Source organism: Saccostrea echinata, unplaced genomic scaffold, assembly GCF_033153115.1.
Source record: "Saccostrea echinata isolate AGI-Se365-2 ecotype Australia unplaced genomic scaffold, CSIRO_AGI_Sech_v1 ptg000045l, whole genome shotgun sequence".
Taxonomy (NCBI): domain Eukaryota; kingdom Metazoa; phylum Mollusca; class Bivalvia; order Ostreida; family Ostreidae; genus Saccostrea; species Saccostrea echinata.
In genome coordinates, this window is record NW_026889794.1 from 5,221,265 (window position 1) to 5,237,355 (window position 16,091).

At 33.4% G+C, this 16,091-nt stretch overlaps 1 protein-coding gene across 1 annotated transcript in view; it reads right to left on the reverse strand.

Moving 5' to 3' along the window:
* Positions 1–1,987: 1,987 nt before the first annotated feature.
* LOC133201823 (zinc finger C3H1 domain-containing protein-like) overlaps positions 1,988–16,091 on the reverse strand; it is a 92,421-nt gene continuing 78,317 nt past the window's right edge. Inside the window, exons 41-50 of the mRNA XM_061337627.1 lie at positions 14,470–14,624; positions 9,069–9,219; positions 8,822–8,928; positions 8,158–8,401; positions 7,627–7,647; positions 6,726–7,169; positions 5,893–6,063; positions 5,003–5,413; positions 4,531–4,709; positions 1,988–4,168 (exon numbers count right to left, since the gene is read on the reverse strand). Coding sequence (XP_061193611.1) covers positions 4,115–4,168; positions 4,531–4,709; positions 5,003–5,413; positions 5,893–6,063; positions 6,726–7,169; positions 7,627–7,647; positions 8,158–8,401; positions 8,822–8,928; positions 9,069–9,219; positions 14,470–14,624 — 1,937 coding nt within the window. The 3' untranslated portion in view covers positions 1,988–4,114. The remainder of the gene's footprint in view (positions 4,169–4,530; positions 4,710–5,002; positions 5,414–5,892; positions 6,064–6,725; positions 7,170–7,626; positions 7,648–8,157; positions 8,402–8,821; positions 8,929–9,068; positions 9,220–14,469; positions 14,625–16,091) is intronic.

The window sequence follows — 16,091 nt, forward strand, 5'->3', positions numbered from 1 at the left end:
CTTTAGTATCTTGAATATTGTCATACAATAATGAAATTCCAAGAGAGTAGGTCACTGTGACCTACTTTTGAGGTAACAAACTGAGAACCCAAAATGCATCAACTGACAAAGTTTGATGATGCTAAGCCACTAAGTAGGTTCACTTTGACTCATTTTTGGTTGACACTCCAAGGTCCCAAGATGCATCAACTGACAAAATTTGATGATTGTAAGCAACTTAGTGTCTGAAATATTTAAAGATAGCCATGAAATGCCAAGAGTAGGTCAAGGTGACCCACTTTTTGATTGACACACTGAGGACCCAAGATGCATCAACTGACAAAGTTTGATGATTCTCATCCACTTATCTGAAATATTTAAAGATAGCCATGAAATTCCAAAAATAGGTCACAGTGACCTATTTATTGGTTGATATAGTCCAAGGCCTTAGGTAATCCTAGATTCCTCTAACTCCTGCTTTTATTTTGTGACATGTCACAATATAAAAGTGGGGGTTAGAGTCAGAGGAATCTCAGATTCAGCCAGATGATGCATCAACAGACAAGGTTTAATGATCCCAGGTGTCACAGTGCTCAAAATATGCATCAACAATTTGAAAATGAACACATTTTGTACTTGCAAAATTCAAAAAGTAGGTTTCCATGACCTATGGGGTCTACATAGCATGTCATGATGAGGTCCCAAAATGCATAAACTGACAAGATTTGATGATTCTAGTCCTCATAGTGTGCAAAATATCAAAGTTTTAACAAAAAATCATTTTAGGTCAATTTTTAAGTGACTTTGAGACCATGCCCTTTCCCCTAGGGTGATGCCTTGAACAATTTTTAACCTACAATGTATCCTCTTCCTTTTGTGTAAGTTTAGTTGTTTTGCCCAGTGGTTCGTGAAATAAAAAAAGATATTTTAGCAACCACTCCTTTTTTTATATCTCCCCAGTTATCTACCTTTGTTTAAGGGTGAAAGCCCTTGGTTTGATTAAGGATACTCTTCGACAAATTTGATAAAAATTGGCAAAGGTGTTTTTGAGATATAGCCCAAATTCCAAAAAGTTTACCCAAACTGCACGCCAGGCCATTGCATTAGCTCTTTGAGCCTTTGGCTCAAAAGAGCTAAAAATCAGAAAGCCATGAAAGCACTCCAGTTAAATTCATGGTAATTTTGCAAAATTTAAGAATTTTAACTGATGCTTGTTTTAAAACCATTGCAGCATTGATTTTAATTCAAAATATATAGAGAGTCCACAAGAGGATGTCAAATTTGAACATTTTCCCAAATTTCCTAAATTCTGATCAAATTTCAACACATTTGAGATACTTTTTACTTCTGGAAACATGGAGTAAAAGCATGTCTAATATTTTAACAAGATGCATCTTATACTAATGCATGAAAGATGCAAATTTCATAGTTAGACAAGCTTGCCTTCTGTGTTTTCTAAAATAAAAGGTGCCTAAAAATTATTGAAAATTAATGGAATAAAAATGAAAAAAATTAAAATTGAACAATTTTTGGACATCTATGTATCCTATCTAGTTAAATCAATACTCATTTTAAAACAGGGATGACAATATTTTGAATATGAACAATTGGATCAATCTTGGAGACACCCAAAATTGGGGCCATAAAGGGTCTTAAAGCACATCCTGTTCTTTTCCAACCTAGTCAGAGCTTGTCTAGGCGTATAGGGAAAATCTTTAAAAATTGTTTTTTTTCTAGAGCAGCAGTCTACACTTAGTCAAATTAATATGCAAGCATATCCATATAGTTTAGATTCAGTTTTGTTCAAATAATGGCCGAAAGGCTATGGTGGGACCACAAAATGGGATTTATACATACTTTGGCAATAGCACAATTCAATGAATTGAATTGGTTTCTCAGTTGAATATTGCAGTATGACAAAATTTCTCATTCTTGTTCTACATTGGTCGAAGAACAACCTCTAATCTGGCAATTTATTCAGCTTTTTTTCAATAAAAATAAAAATAGCTACATTTAATTTTTATTTAAAACCTCATGAGTACAAGAGTACTTTGTTGTTTGAAAAGAGTATAGAAATTGGATACAAGGTCCCAAAAGACCATCAACAGTAAAGGCATAAATAATACACAATGCACACTTATTACAAGTCATCAGAATTTCTAACCAAGGAACTTAAGGCTTCTCCATCACACCTAAGATAAATGCTTAAGATTTCAATAAAATTATATTTTTTAGTAAAGGTATACTAAAATGTGAGATTCAAGATAAGATTTGCAGTGTTATCAAAGTTATTTCTTAATTTTGTATAAAATGGTTTGAAAAATTAAGGAAGAAATATTGATGAACATGACAGATTTGTGACAAATGACAAAATTAATACATGTATATGAGAATGACATATGAACACATGAAAAAAAAAATGATGCAAAGGCATTCTCAATAATTAACAACTTAAATTAATTCTACTTAACAATCCAAGACAGTTCCTCTAAAGTTCATATTTTAAACAGACAAAGTAACCTGAGTTGAGAAATATTCTGTGTCCCTGCCACAATTTCAGTTGCATAATTTTTATTATTTAGATTTACTGCATATTGTATGATATTCCACAAGTTTTAAATTACATGTACATAGTAATGTCCCTTTATTTTTTGGCCTCTAACCTCTGTAAAGCTAAAATGGAGGACAATTATAATATGATAGTACTAAAACATATACTGTATAAAACACAGAAGATACTGCTGCCATGATGCTAGCAAATATTGTCGACATCACCATATTTACATCCGAAAAAAGAAAGTGTCAAGGAGGAATAGCACATTTTTTTAACGAAATTATGTCACGAAAAGATTCAATTTTGCATTAAATGTCCCATTCACTGTAACTGCAATCAGAGTAAATCAGAAATATAAAGTTCTCTCCTGGTAAATCAGAAATCAGGAGGGATCTTTACGGGTTTTTTCTTCAGCAGTTTTGCACTGAATGTCGTATTTTTCACTATATTAGGTTTTTGACATTAAATATTTGTAATATCAATATAAAATTTTCCAACCATTATATTTTGGCCAAGTGTGTTATACCTCCTTATATGTACATTGGTTTGTTACATTTCATAAATATTTATAAAACATGTTATGATTATTCAGAACTTTTATGATTATTCAGAACTTTTATGAATATATGAATAATCACAAAAATGGTGATGACTAACTGCACCACAGAAACCAATCTCCTCACTGTACAAATAACATCATACAAATTGTACTTGTCTACAATACTAACAGCTAAAATACAACAATATTTAAAAAAAAAAAAACACTCTCAACAGCAAATTATATACCCTGATATTATGCAATGGAAAAGTGACAATAAATACTAATTACCTACAAAATGTTGTGAATTTAATATTCAGAACTTGCTACAAATTAAAATTGTAAGGAATATTTCTTCCGCACTTTTTCATATTTAAAACATGTCTGACTCATAAAAAGAGCAATTTACTAAGAGAATAATTTTTTAAATATAAATTAACTCGTTTTAGAATACTAAATTTTGTTAAATGCAGGTACATATAGATCAATCATTCCTGCAGTACAGCATTAAGGACATGTAAAAACACAATAATATCAACATAAATCACATGTGTACTTGGAACAAAACTGGACAGGTCAATATTTGTACAACCTAGACTTGCATCACATTACTAATTTCTATGCACAGTAACGAAACCCCGGTCTTCAGGTACGAGGCAGTCTTGTTCCATTTGGAAAATCAGGGGCAGTAAACACAGAGTTTTATCTAGATGTGCACTTCCACTGTTTTTCAGTTAGGGATATTAAGGACACTTTGTTTCATCAACATGCTGTCTGGATGTAGCATGGACATTTAACAGTCAATCCTAGTGTTTAGAATGAGGTATATCAGGGGTCACATTCATCAAATGGATTTACATACAGATGCATTTATCAGTAGGTCACAGAATCCATTTCTCTGGATTGAGTGTGGTCATGTGATGAGGTGTTAATAAAGTGCACCAATCACATATTTTGTTACATTCAAGTGGATGAATGTCAGGTGATATGTTTAAGTGAATGTTATTGGCAGATTATGCTGCAAGTTTAAAGGATCACTTCTGTCAGGGCATGAATCCTGGTAATTTAAAATATGCATCCTGCATCATCCTCTCCATCTGAAAAAAGAAGAAGTAAATTTACAGCTTTTAAAATTTAATCATAAAAAAGGCACTGCAAAACAGATCATCCCTTTGCAAGAAACCTATGAAATGACATTGATCCCAGTGTAAATTATTACTAATACTTTTGTTAGGAACAAACTCACTCATCCACTTACACACTCAAAAGTGCATTAACTATCGGTATGTCTCCTCCAACTTCATTGCAAGGGGATAATTAAACTCTTGTATCTGACTGCATTAAATTACTTCATACAGTCTGGTACATGTGTTCAGCTCTAATTATAATACATATTTCTTTAATTGCTCTTTCTTCCAAATGCTTTTCATTATAATACATATAGGAATATCCTTCTTACATCAGTATCTGGACATTTTGGCAGCACACACATCCTCTTGGCCCTCCGCGCAGGACAAATCTGACCTCCCCTCTTTGGCCGTTTGATGATTGCTCGCCGCCTTTTCTGGACCGCATTATCACCACAGGTCTGTGAACATGGTGTCCATGGACCCCAATCTCCCATTTGACAATCAATAGCTACAAAAAAAAAATTCCATGTTTTAATCAATAATGGAAACTATTAAGGACAACCAAAAACATAAACAAGAAAAACAATTATTTCCTGCAAAGTATTTGTAAGTACATATTTTCAACATATTTTGTGAATTAAATACTTTTTGGGAATACATGATAAGACTTTTTTTTAATTCACAATGTAATTCAGAATTCTATATGGTCACCATCAGCAAATATTTCTTTGCATGTGGGACTCTGACTCACTTTGAAACACAAAAATTAAAATATAAGAAAACTGTCAAACAAATACTTACGACATTTTGATAATCTACACTTCCTGGTTTTGACCAGCCTCCTGGGACATCTTCGTCCTCCGTTTTCAGCTGGTACTTTAATTGTCCTTGTTTTTGTCATTGTGCCCCTCCCACACGTTACACTACACTGGCCCCAGTCTGACCATGCAGACACCATACAGTCTATAGCGGGCCCCAAACTAGGGTCATGGGGCTGAACGGGAGGGCGTGGTTTTAATGACTTTCCTTTTCCCTTTTTTCTCCCCCTCTTCCTTTTTTTATTTTTCCCCTTTCTGTTTTTCCTTTTTTTGTTCTTCTTTCCTTTTCCTTTCTTGGGTTTCTTGCTCTTGTTGACATTCATTCTTTTAATTGTGGTGACTTTGATGTCTCCTTCCATAGGAGTTAAGACTTCATTCCTGGAGTTGATCATAGCTGCAAAACAAAATTCTTGTGAATTTTTCTTTTTTATGCACTTTATCTTCTTTTGTCCAAAAAACTTGAGTGAAAACTCTTAGATATTTCTTTTCATTAGATAAAAAGATGCACAGAAGAATTTAATAACATAATTCAAAACTAAAAATGCAATTTTTCTCTCTAGAATTTCCAATCTGTAAACGCATTTATTTTACAGCAGATATGTTCATGTATAAATCTCTTATAAACATTTCTAAAATGTATCGTTTATAAGTAAGGTTTTGCTACATTATATATATATATGACAAATACATTATTTTAGCTATAAGGACTACAAGACTTTAGCTAGCAGAAGCTTGCGATAAGCAAATGGCTGCTGATAAAATATTTACGTTTACAGTTGCAACATTTTTTTTCACAACAAATTTCAAACAATTTTAATTTTTAGTTGCGTCTTTGGGTATTTAACTGTTAATGATGTAAATAAGAAATTGTACCCATGTGCTCTGTACAATACTTGTTGCAATCAGCCTCAATCTCAAATTTGTTATCGTTACCACGGCAACCACCATAGGAGAAAACCATGCAAGTTTTGTGAGTGGTGTTATAATACCAGCGAGGGAAATTTCCCCTACAGGGCCCAATGCTGGGCTTCATTTGACAGATAGCTGCAAGAAAAAATCACCGTCAACCTACTCATGCTAAACAATGTCTGAGTCTCATACAATTAATGTATTTAGTATTATTATTGATTTGTTGGTATTAAAATACACAAAAATTACAGTTAAATATTCATAGTTTGTTATTTATCATAAAATATCTTACACCAGTTTTGACATGCAATTACTTTACTATTAAACTGTGGAAACGGACATCTAAAACTCATTTCATTTGAACTCCTCATTGCAAGACTATAAATTATCCCTGTTAGCAATACATCCCAAAAGTTCTTCATCATTCTGGTAGACCCAACTTTGTATAAACTATTTACAAACTTTATAAAAAAGATTTAGAAATTATTTTTTGGGAACTAATCTCAAGGAGAAATGTGTCTCTAAAACCTTCACAAAAGACTGGGTAAAAAGCTTTTCAAAAAGGGTGCAGAGTATGCTATATTCAACAGTCTACAACTGGGCCATACTTGTGCAGCAGTGAGGTTATGACAGCCATTCAAAATTAAAAACCACTACTTGGTGCAGTGAAATTTTTGCATCCTAAAAAGGCATCAACAACAGAAATGTTACGAATTTTAAGACAAATTAGTTGACAAACGACACAAACAAGGGAGTCCTATTTCCACTGCAGGGGGGTGCAGTGCATCTTAAAATACCTGTGTAGTCTTTATTTTGGTGGGCCAAGCGACAGTCCACCTGGGCCCTACACAAATCTTTCTCCATCAGATGTATATCACACTTGCTGGTAGTATTACTCTTCTTTAAGAAATTCCTCCACCTCTCGCGAATCCCCATCCCACAAGTCTGACTGCAGGGAGACCAATCGCTCCAGTCAGTGATGGCACAAATGTCACTCGGATCTCGCTCAGTGGTGTCAATTTTAACTATAAAATCATCAGGTAACTGCTTGACTTTGCTCCCTGAACCTAGGTCTAAACACTCTCCTTGACATGACCTTGACTCCTCAAGGTCAATGCCACAAACTTCTGGCTGAATCTGAGGATTTTTCAGCAATCGTCTCCTTTCTTGCTTTCCATTTCCACACGAGTTACTGCAGACGGACCATTCCGTCCATTGTGTTGTTGCGCATTTCTCCTTTTCTGAAATTAAGGTAGTTAGGGTTAGCCAGTCTAAATTATGAGAACCGCGATCAGCCCCATGCAAAATCTAAAAAAAATCATCATTGTCATTCAATTCGTTAGTAAGTCAGAGTTAGGACATTAACAAACACACTGTACTGTGAACAAAAATCCCATCTATGGCAGAGAAACGAAAAATGTGAAGCAAAATAATGTTCACAGACTACTTTTTTTTTGGTGTCTGTTTTAAAAAAAAAATTCTTATTCATGTGTAACTCTGACAACTGCTAAAGCATATATGGCATGCGTCATGCAACAAAAAGATACTGATCCTGAGGAAAGCTTCTCTCTCTACATGGCGTGTAGATTTGTAAGACGCGCAAAATAATAAACAATGTACACAGACACAAACACAAATAACACCGCCCTATATTGTGTGAAAAAAATACATCACAACAGTGAAACACAGATTACTTACTGCTCTGTAGATATTTATCAGCTGTTAAATGAAAATGACAGCAATGGAAGAAGCAGGTCAGTGAAAGCATGAAGCAGAGTACAGCATAAGAGAAGTATAGAACAGCACGAAGAAGTAGATAGACCAATCACTAGACTTTTTTTTCACTACTTCAGACAGACAACCTATATTTAGTCCATTTTCTATCAAAATTACCACTAATTCTGTCATGCTTGCTTGAAAAAAAAAGTTTTCTTTCTTCTAATTTTCTTTTAATGCAATGAACAGGCTCCCAATGTGAATCAAATCAAAAGCCAAATTATAACCTCAGAATTTTGTTGAAACTTAACTGCAAGAGAATGGACTGACTACAGTAATTCCTAGAGCTCACACAAACTACTCAACACTCAGAAAAAGATCAACTCTACACAAAATCTCACAGCACACTCAACATTCGGTGAAAGATTAGAATCTACTTGGAATCTCACTGCTAGTGTCACACGGAGGAGCACAGTTTAGTCCAGATTCCTCCCAAATGTTGATCAAACTTACCTATCTTCTTCTTCATCATCATCTTCTTTTTCATCAGTTTTATCAGCTCTACTGTACTCATTGTTTTTTCATCGGAGTCTTTCTTTCCCCCATCCTTCGTACAGATGTCCTTGGTTTTCGTCAGTACCAGGCGAGCCATGGGTTTGATTGGGTGGTTGGAGAAGAAAGGTGAACCAGCATGGTTTGGTTTTCTGTTTGTAATACGCTGGATTTTTTCTTGAGGATCCGTTTCTATGTTGCTGTCCTAAAAAATGATTAATAATATTTCAAGAGTTATCTTTCTTGGAATGAATGCAGTTTAAAGATAAAACAGTATGACTTCATGTGAACCCATAAAATCTTTAATGTATTTTTAAAATAAAAGAAATATATTGGCAAAGAGTTGGACTAAGGTCATCTACAAGCTATATACAGTCAAACCTCATTATCTCGAACTCGATGGGACCGCGAAAAAACTTCGAGATATCCGAGGGTTTGAGATATCGAGGGTAAAATACTTAAAGAATAAGCGGTTGGGACTTCCAAATCACTTCGATATATCCATGGTATTCCAGATATCTGTGTTCAAGATACCGAAGTTCAACTGTATATACATCTGTTATATATTGTTTCCAACTGAGCTACCCAGTTTATGTTTACAACCCAAGACATCCCAGTCTCTTACAAAATAACTGATTCCACTGTCTGTCCCTGCGTCCCACGGGTAAAGGTCAATCGTCATTGAGTCTGCCCAGGTGCAATTCTGCATGCAGAGATCAACCTTGCTCACACCTATAAATACACAAAACTGTTTATAACCAATATCACTCACATCCGAAAAGAACAACATATATCAAGTATTAAAATTTGACTTTTCAAACTCCACATTCAAACTTACTGGTGTATAGATCTACACTTTTATGACAACTTACCTACACACCAGTCAGGACTAGGTCCTATCATGGTCAGTAGAGAGAACAGGTGCTTGCTGGTGTCCACCTGGAACTTAGCGGTCATCGTCCCTATGAGGTTATCCTCTCCCCACAAAGGAGGGGTTTTCAGTACTGTCTTAATGTTCTTGCTCTGAAAATCATAAAGCACATTGTAATTTCTAGGGGTTTTTTTTCTTGACTAAAATCAGCTGTGCAATTAGTATTGGAAATGTTTGCAATATTAATATTAGTGATACAAGTACATGTAAGTGTATATTAAATATGTCACAAGAAGAATACATCAGTTATGCCTCTAGTATCATTTTCTCTGATTGTTGGTCAAACTTTGCAAGCATTTAAACATCTTTTTTTCTCTAGCTTTCTCTTTTTCTGATCCAAACACATCAAAAGCTCTCACTTTAAAAATTATTTCAGCAGGAGTTATGTGTAATATCTATTATGTACCAAGGTATGATAAATCAAAAATTGTAAATAATTGTAAATATATACAAATATATAAACAGGTTGACAAAATAACTGATTGAAAATGTGTACCATAACTCAATTCTTCAAAGTTCTACTAAAGTGCATCTGCAGTACTTTAAGTTTCTGAAATTCAGATCGTTCAATTCGTGCATGAATTTGAATTATGTGAGCGTATCCTTGATCCATGGTCTAGAGGTCATGGGGTCCTCGGCTAATTTGTCATTAGTTACCACACCCAACTGAATACACCTATTTCTTACCTGTCAATTTTTAAAAATCCTCTGAAATTCTAGATGAATGCATTGTTGCAACCAACTGTGTCATTTACTACATTGAAAAGATATAAATGATGATCGGATTTATAATTTCTTGTGCCAAAAAATTGACACAACCTCAATGGAGAGTTTTAAATGTAGGGAGTTGTAATAGAATGTTTTATGAAAAATAATCAAATAAATATGATGGACTAGCAATAAACATCAGCCATAACTCTGATAAATGTACCACACATTGGAGAGCATTGAATTCCAGGCACACCACAACAGCTAGATTAATGACCAGAGAATTTTTATAGCATTAATGTATTACTCCATTCATCAGCTCAAAACACTCGATCAAAGCTGTTACAAAAATATCAAAAGGGCTGATACAAGGTTTGGGGTCCTCTACAGTAGATGTATTTTTCTAACACCAGGTCACATGATACGACCCCCACCCCCACCTCCCACCCATTCCCTCCCCCACCCCAAAAGTGATATATGATTTAAAGATATATATACCTTTGGGATTGTAGTTATCAAAGAGAACATTGTACTGCAGAGCCATAGTGTACTGAATCATGAATCATGTACAAACAAAATTTCAATAAATCTTAATTAACAGATGCACATTCTCACCCTTGCAGCAGTAATTATCACTAAGTTGCACAACATGGCAGTTTTATTGCATTTCTATCAATGGCAGCATGTATATAAAGAGTTAATGTAGACAGAAGAGTTTGTTAAATCAAGCAGAATTTAGCACACATATCCATCTGCTTGAATTATTTTCAAGAAAAGTTATCACCTGAATAATCCTTGCTGTCAAGAGCTTCCATGACACTGAGTAATATCAACACTTTTCAAGGCAGTTTTCATCTATTTTTCTCCAAATAACTCTACGTTTATAGAGCTTACATCAAAATTCCCAATAAAAATATCTTTCCAAGTTCTAATTATACTTTTTTCATATATGGTTCTTCAAAACACATATAGACATTCACGAGCAAAAGAAATTTAGGGTACAAAAAAAAGACAGATCTCAATTGAAAATGAAGCAAGCTATCTTATATTGTCTATGGTTTTGAATAACCTTCAAAATGTGAAAGTAAAAAAAAAATATCATTCTTCATCTTAATGCTCGTATTTCAGGCTTGCTTCACTTCTATAAATCTTCAACAGTGTATATGGCTTTGGATGACTTAATCTTTCTATTAAAAAAACTCAAAGAAATTTATGAATAATTCATTCTCTCCTCATCAATGAAAGCCTTTGAATGTCCTCATTAATGTCTGGCTGATTAATGTTTAGAGCTAAATTCATACTCATTAACAAATTAATTTCTTGTTTACTGGTCAAAATAAAAATTCTTAAAGGGATTTGCTTGCTTTACTTATACATGTAGTAAATATGTTAAAAAGGTTATATGGGGATAATGCTACTATCAGCTCTTACAATAAGAGGGACAAGAACTTTGTTTTTATAATAACAATCTTTTAAAAGAAAAGAACCTTGACCTTGACCTTCAACATGGTGACCAAATAACTGATATTGCTTCAAAACTTAAATTCAAGTTTAATCAACAAAAAGATTAAAGTTGGAAAGATATTTGATATCTATAATTTACCTTTCTGCTGTTTATGATATTACCTATGTAAAAATTCTTATGTAATATTATAGCAGAAAGGTCATTGCAGTAAGGAGGCTTTTTAAAACCATGCACAAAAAAGATTAATGGTCACTGATAGAAATTTTAAAGACAAACGCCTGTGTTACTTTATTTATAATTCTCCATCCATTATTTTTAAGACCAAATTACATTTTTTATCAAAAATACAAGAATAAATGTTTTACATATTTTGCAGATTGCTTAAAGCCACTTCCAGAAAACAAGCTTGTATGGGGAAAAAATATGAATTGAAAATAACAGTAGATCATTATAAACTAAAATTTGCTCTCACAAATATACATAATTATATGGTAGTAGAGTCCAAACCCATTGAGCTTTTCTTCTGCCAATTACAAAAAACCCTAGATTTTCTTTGAAGAGCTTCATTACATGAGCATGCCTTGCTGAGTCTCAATACAGTAATATCTTCAGTTTCATGCTCGAGTGAGATCCTAACACATTTGTCATAACTCGAGCTCTCTCTTCTTTCATCTTCTTTATCGCATAAAGGTAGTATAAAAGCAATTATTTGATAACAAAATAGTCTAGATCATTTAATTTCCTTCATTTTTTTTTGCAAGATGAATCTAATTGGTATATTGTACTATCATATACTACGGAAAAAATAAATAGTCTAGACATAAGAAATTTGTGGGGGATAACTATGTTAAATGATAAATCATGATAATTTATTGGCATGTTAAAAAAATTAAATTTATAGAATTAATCATGCACTTAATTAAGAGTTCCTTTGTACTTCTTGCTATAGCTTTTCACTTCATGCAGAAAAAATGTGGTTGGAAATAAATTTCAAAGAATCTATTTCTGTGACATCAACAAATGATGTTTTCATCAGAAAAGTACATTTTTATTGCTAAACCTTTTCCTAAACAATTCTACAAATTCTTCTCCCATTTCATTTTATGTTTGAACTTAATTACAGATGCTCTACATCAAACATTCTTCTCTTTAAATAAGAGAGACGTCATGAAAAATGCAGAAAACAAGGTTAACATCAAAAATTAATGTTCCCAATAAAAACGGACAGGAGCTAATTCAGGATAAATTAAAATTCCTTCTTTTCATTTTTCATGGGCTCAAAGATAAATTACTGTACATATTAAGTTATATTTTGAGGTATTATTTGAAAATGGGTCAGGGGTCTTCTTATGCCCTACAGTAAAGATTTTTTTTTTGGGGGGGGGGGGGGGGGTAGGGGGTTGAGTCTTAACTGTTGAGTCTGCACTCAAAGATTTGGTTGAAATACCTCTGTACCTGACTGACTCTTAGTGCAGGCCACTTGCCCTTTGATATCTTTGTGTTCACATCCAAATCCAAAATGTGACCACAACCAATCAAACTGAATCTGCCTTATGGTATGAACTTCATTGTACGAAGTCTTTGTGACTTGCTGATCTTTTTCTCCAGTGAATATTTTTTTTACCATAGCTATTGAGATTCAATTCAAATAATGTGGTTATCTAACCCATACAATATGCAAATTTTCATAAATGAAGCATCTAAAAAGATTTCAAACGCAAATGAAAATGACCAAATCATGACCTCATATTTCAGGTGACAAAGTCTGAAAAAGGACCAGGAGTGGTATATGTGGAATAAAATGAATAAAATTACGTCTGAGACCTTATTTTGACCTCTGTCATAGTTTTCTGGGATTACGAAAGGTTGGTCTGGGATTAGGGTCTGACAATGTTAACACAATCATCTCCATTATAAAGCACTATATCGTGATGGCAGTGCAATTTCTCTCTTTCTAAAATATCATGATAGATGAACAGGGTATGAATAGAGAACCCCCTTTCATATCTTTAAAAGGACTTGGCTTTTAAAATATTCTTTCATAAACCAACAAAAATTGTTGCAATTTTTAAAATTTGTTTTTGATCGTTTGTTTGAAATTTGATGAATCCCAGATATGTATTGATTGTTAGCCCCTAAGTCTACCTGATTGTTAATGTATACAATTTAAATAAAATTTTTGTCAATTAAAACAGTCATAACAATTGCTCAATTTGTCGCCAAACAAATATGCACCGTCATGCTTTCAGAAGTTCATGAAGTCATTTCGATAATACACTTCTTACACTGGAGGACGGTATAATTGCAGATTTATTTCATATTTCTACCTGTACATAAATAAATGTCTTAATTTCCTTCTGAACAAATGTTTTCAGGCTTTTTATGGGGTGTGAGAAGAGTAAATCGCAGATTGAAATAACTGTATGTTGATTGACACATAGTCAGACTGGTGCCGTAACATACATTAACCCCATCTATTGAGGTATACCCCCTTTACGTGCAATAACTTATACAATGTAAAAATACTCCCATCTCAAGGATAATTTCATATCTGATTACTGAAGCAAGTAACTGTTTTGAAGACCTCTCCATGGTGTTTGGGGTATTACCATCAAAGAAGAATTTTTATTGGCCAATTATATTCTTTTTGACTCAGTAATACTTAAATGCTAAAAAGAAATTTTCACAGGATGTGCAATATGTGAGATTACCCAAAGGGTTGATACACCCACAATATGTAGGTAGCTCCATAGTCATCCCTAGTGAACAACACAAACAAACATTACTCACAAATTTTTTTTGAAAAATATATCTAAGACTTCCTTCAAATACCATACATTTTTAATAGCTCATTTTGGAATCCCGGAACACCTACAAACATTTGCTCTTTACATCACTTAATGCTGATTTCTGATATGTTTTAATGTCTTCTTTCATCCTTTAAGAAAATGTTATTTTCCTGTGTTTTATGTTTCGTGATAATGTTTGGCCAAAAGGCTTTCAAAAGATTTAGTCATTCAAAAATTTGAATTTTAAAATCAACATGCTGTTGATATAAATAATTAAAACAAATGTACTTTAACCCTAAGCTGATTTCAATCCTTTTTAACCTTTCGAAACCAAGATAACATATTTGAACATCCTTGAATTTTAATTGAAAAATACTTACATTTTTCTTGAATTCGGTCTCCAGATTGTTGGAGAAGCCATATTCGCAGACCTCCTTGACTCCCCTCGAGGCGTATTTCCCATATTCCCACACTGTGTAGTCATTTGTGTGAGAGGCCCCAACAATGCTTGACCAGTGGAGTTGAACTTTTTGCACTAAAATTAAATTTTATTAAAATTTGAAATTACTACACGAGCGAATTTAATAAATGATTTACTTCAGTCCCAAACATATAAAAATTTGCCAACAGGCACCTGATTTTCTACTTGCAAGACTTAATTTGCAAACTGCTCTAAAAATTACTTTCATCTATTTTCCCTTGTACAGTACGTGTATAAGGGTATAATCCAAAAGTACTTTTCTCCTGTTAGCTAGGCTAGCTGGTACAATACATTTCATAAGATCAAAGTCTCATTAAAATTCATGTCAACGAAAGAAGGAATCAATTTCAGAATTTTCCCATGAAAAAAGAACACAGAAAGAGAAAAATTCAGAGAAATCCTTAAAAACAGCTGATCTTCATATTTCTGAGTAAATGCCTTTCTATCAATAACCTATTTAGTGTATTTATGTGTCAGGCCCTGATTTTTTACAATGCGGAACAAGATAAGATGGGGATCAATCTCATAAAAATTCTAAGAGTTGTAAAGAACGTGTTCCTTGTCTTTCCAATCTGATTCCACAGAAGAAAAGAACCCCGATAACCTTTTGAAATATAATTCAATAAGTGATAACCTAATAAAAAATACCCATCATTCCTAGGTAATATGCATGTAATCGTTATTGATAATACTCATTTCTATGGCAGAAATTTTTACTTAGCTTTCCAGTAGAAATAGAATGATAAAAGACAAAAAAAAAATCACATAAAATTGAAGTAATGTACATATAACCACCTGTTTAGATATTGTGAATTGATAAACCCTGCCTTGTAAATGTCAGATATGGTTAATATAATTGTATCTAGTGTAAAGTAATAACAGTGGGCTCTCAAAAATATGAAAATCTCTTTTGATATAACTTAAACATTAAAGAATAGTCATAATAAAAAAATTATCAGAAAAAAAATCTGGTCCGTCAACTGTGCTCTGATAAATATGAAATAACTCGGTTGTTAGTTGACTATAGTGTAAAATTCTAATATTAGACTTTGATTGGTAAAAATGGTTGTTGTTGAGTAACATATCATTTCACTCCCCGATGAATTCGGACAAACATATCTCTTCACGTCAGATACGATCTTTCAATAAATTTCTCAATGGGCACAATGGGGAAATATTAGTTATATCACTTAAAGATATTTTATCTATAAGGAGATTAACCCCTCTGAATAGGCAAAACATAGATAGGATAACAAACCGGGAACCTCTAAGCAAACTCAGTTGGCAAGCCTCTCTCTGGAATCAATATTAAGGGACCCCTTGTTCCCCATGAAGTGCATTAAATTCTTATCACCTTGTCAAAAGCTATGACAAATGACTCCCCCAAAACATTTTTCTTTATCCCTGGAAGTCAGAAACCAAAAATTGTCAGCTGTCACTGTGTCTGTTCATTTTGCTGGGGTGCTCCATTTTGTTTGAGGAAAGACCCCAAACCCACGTAGGAGGTGGGGCATAATGCAG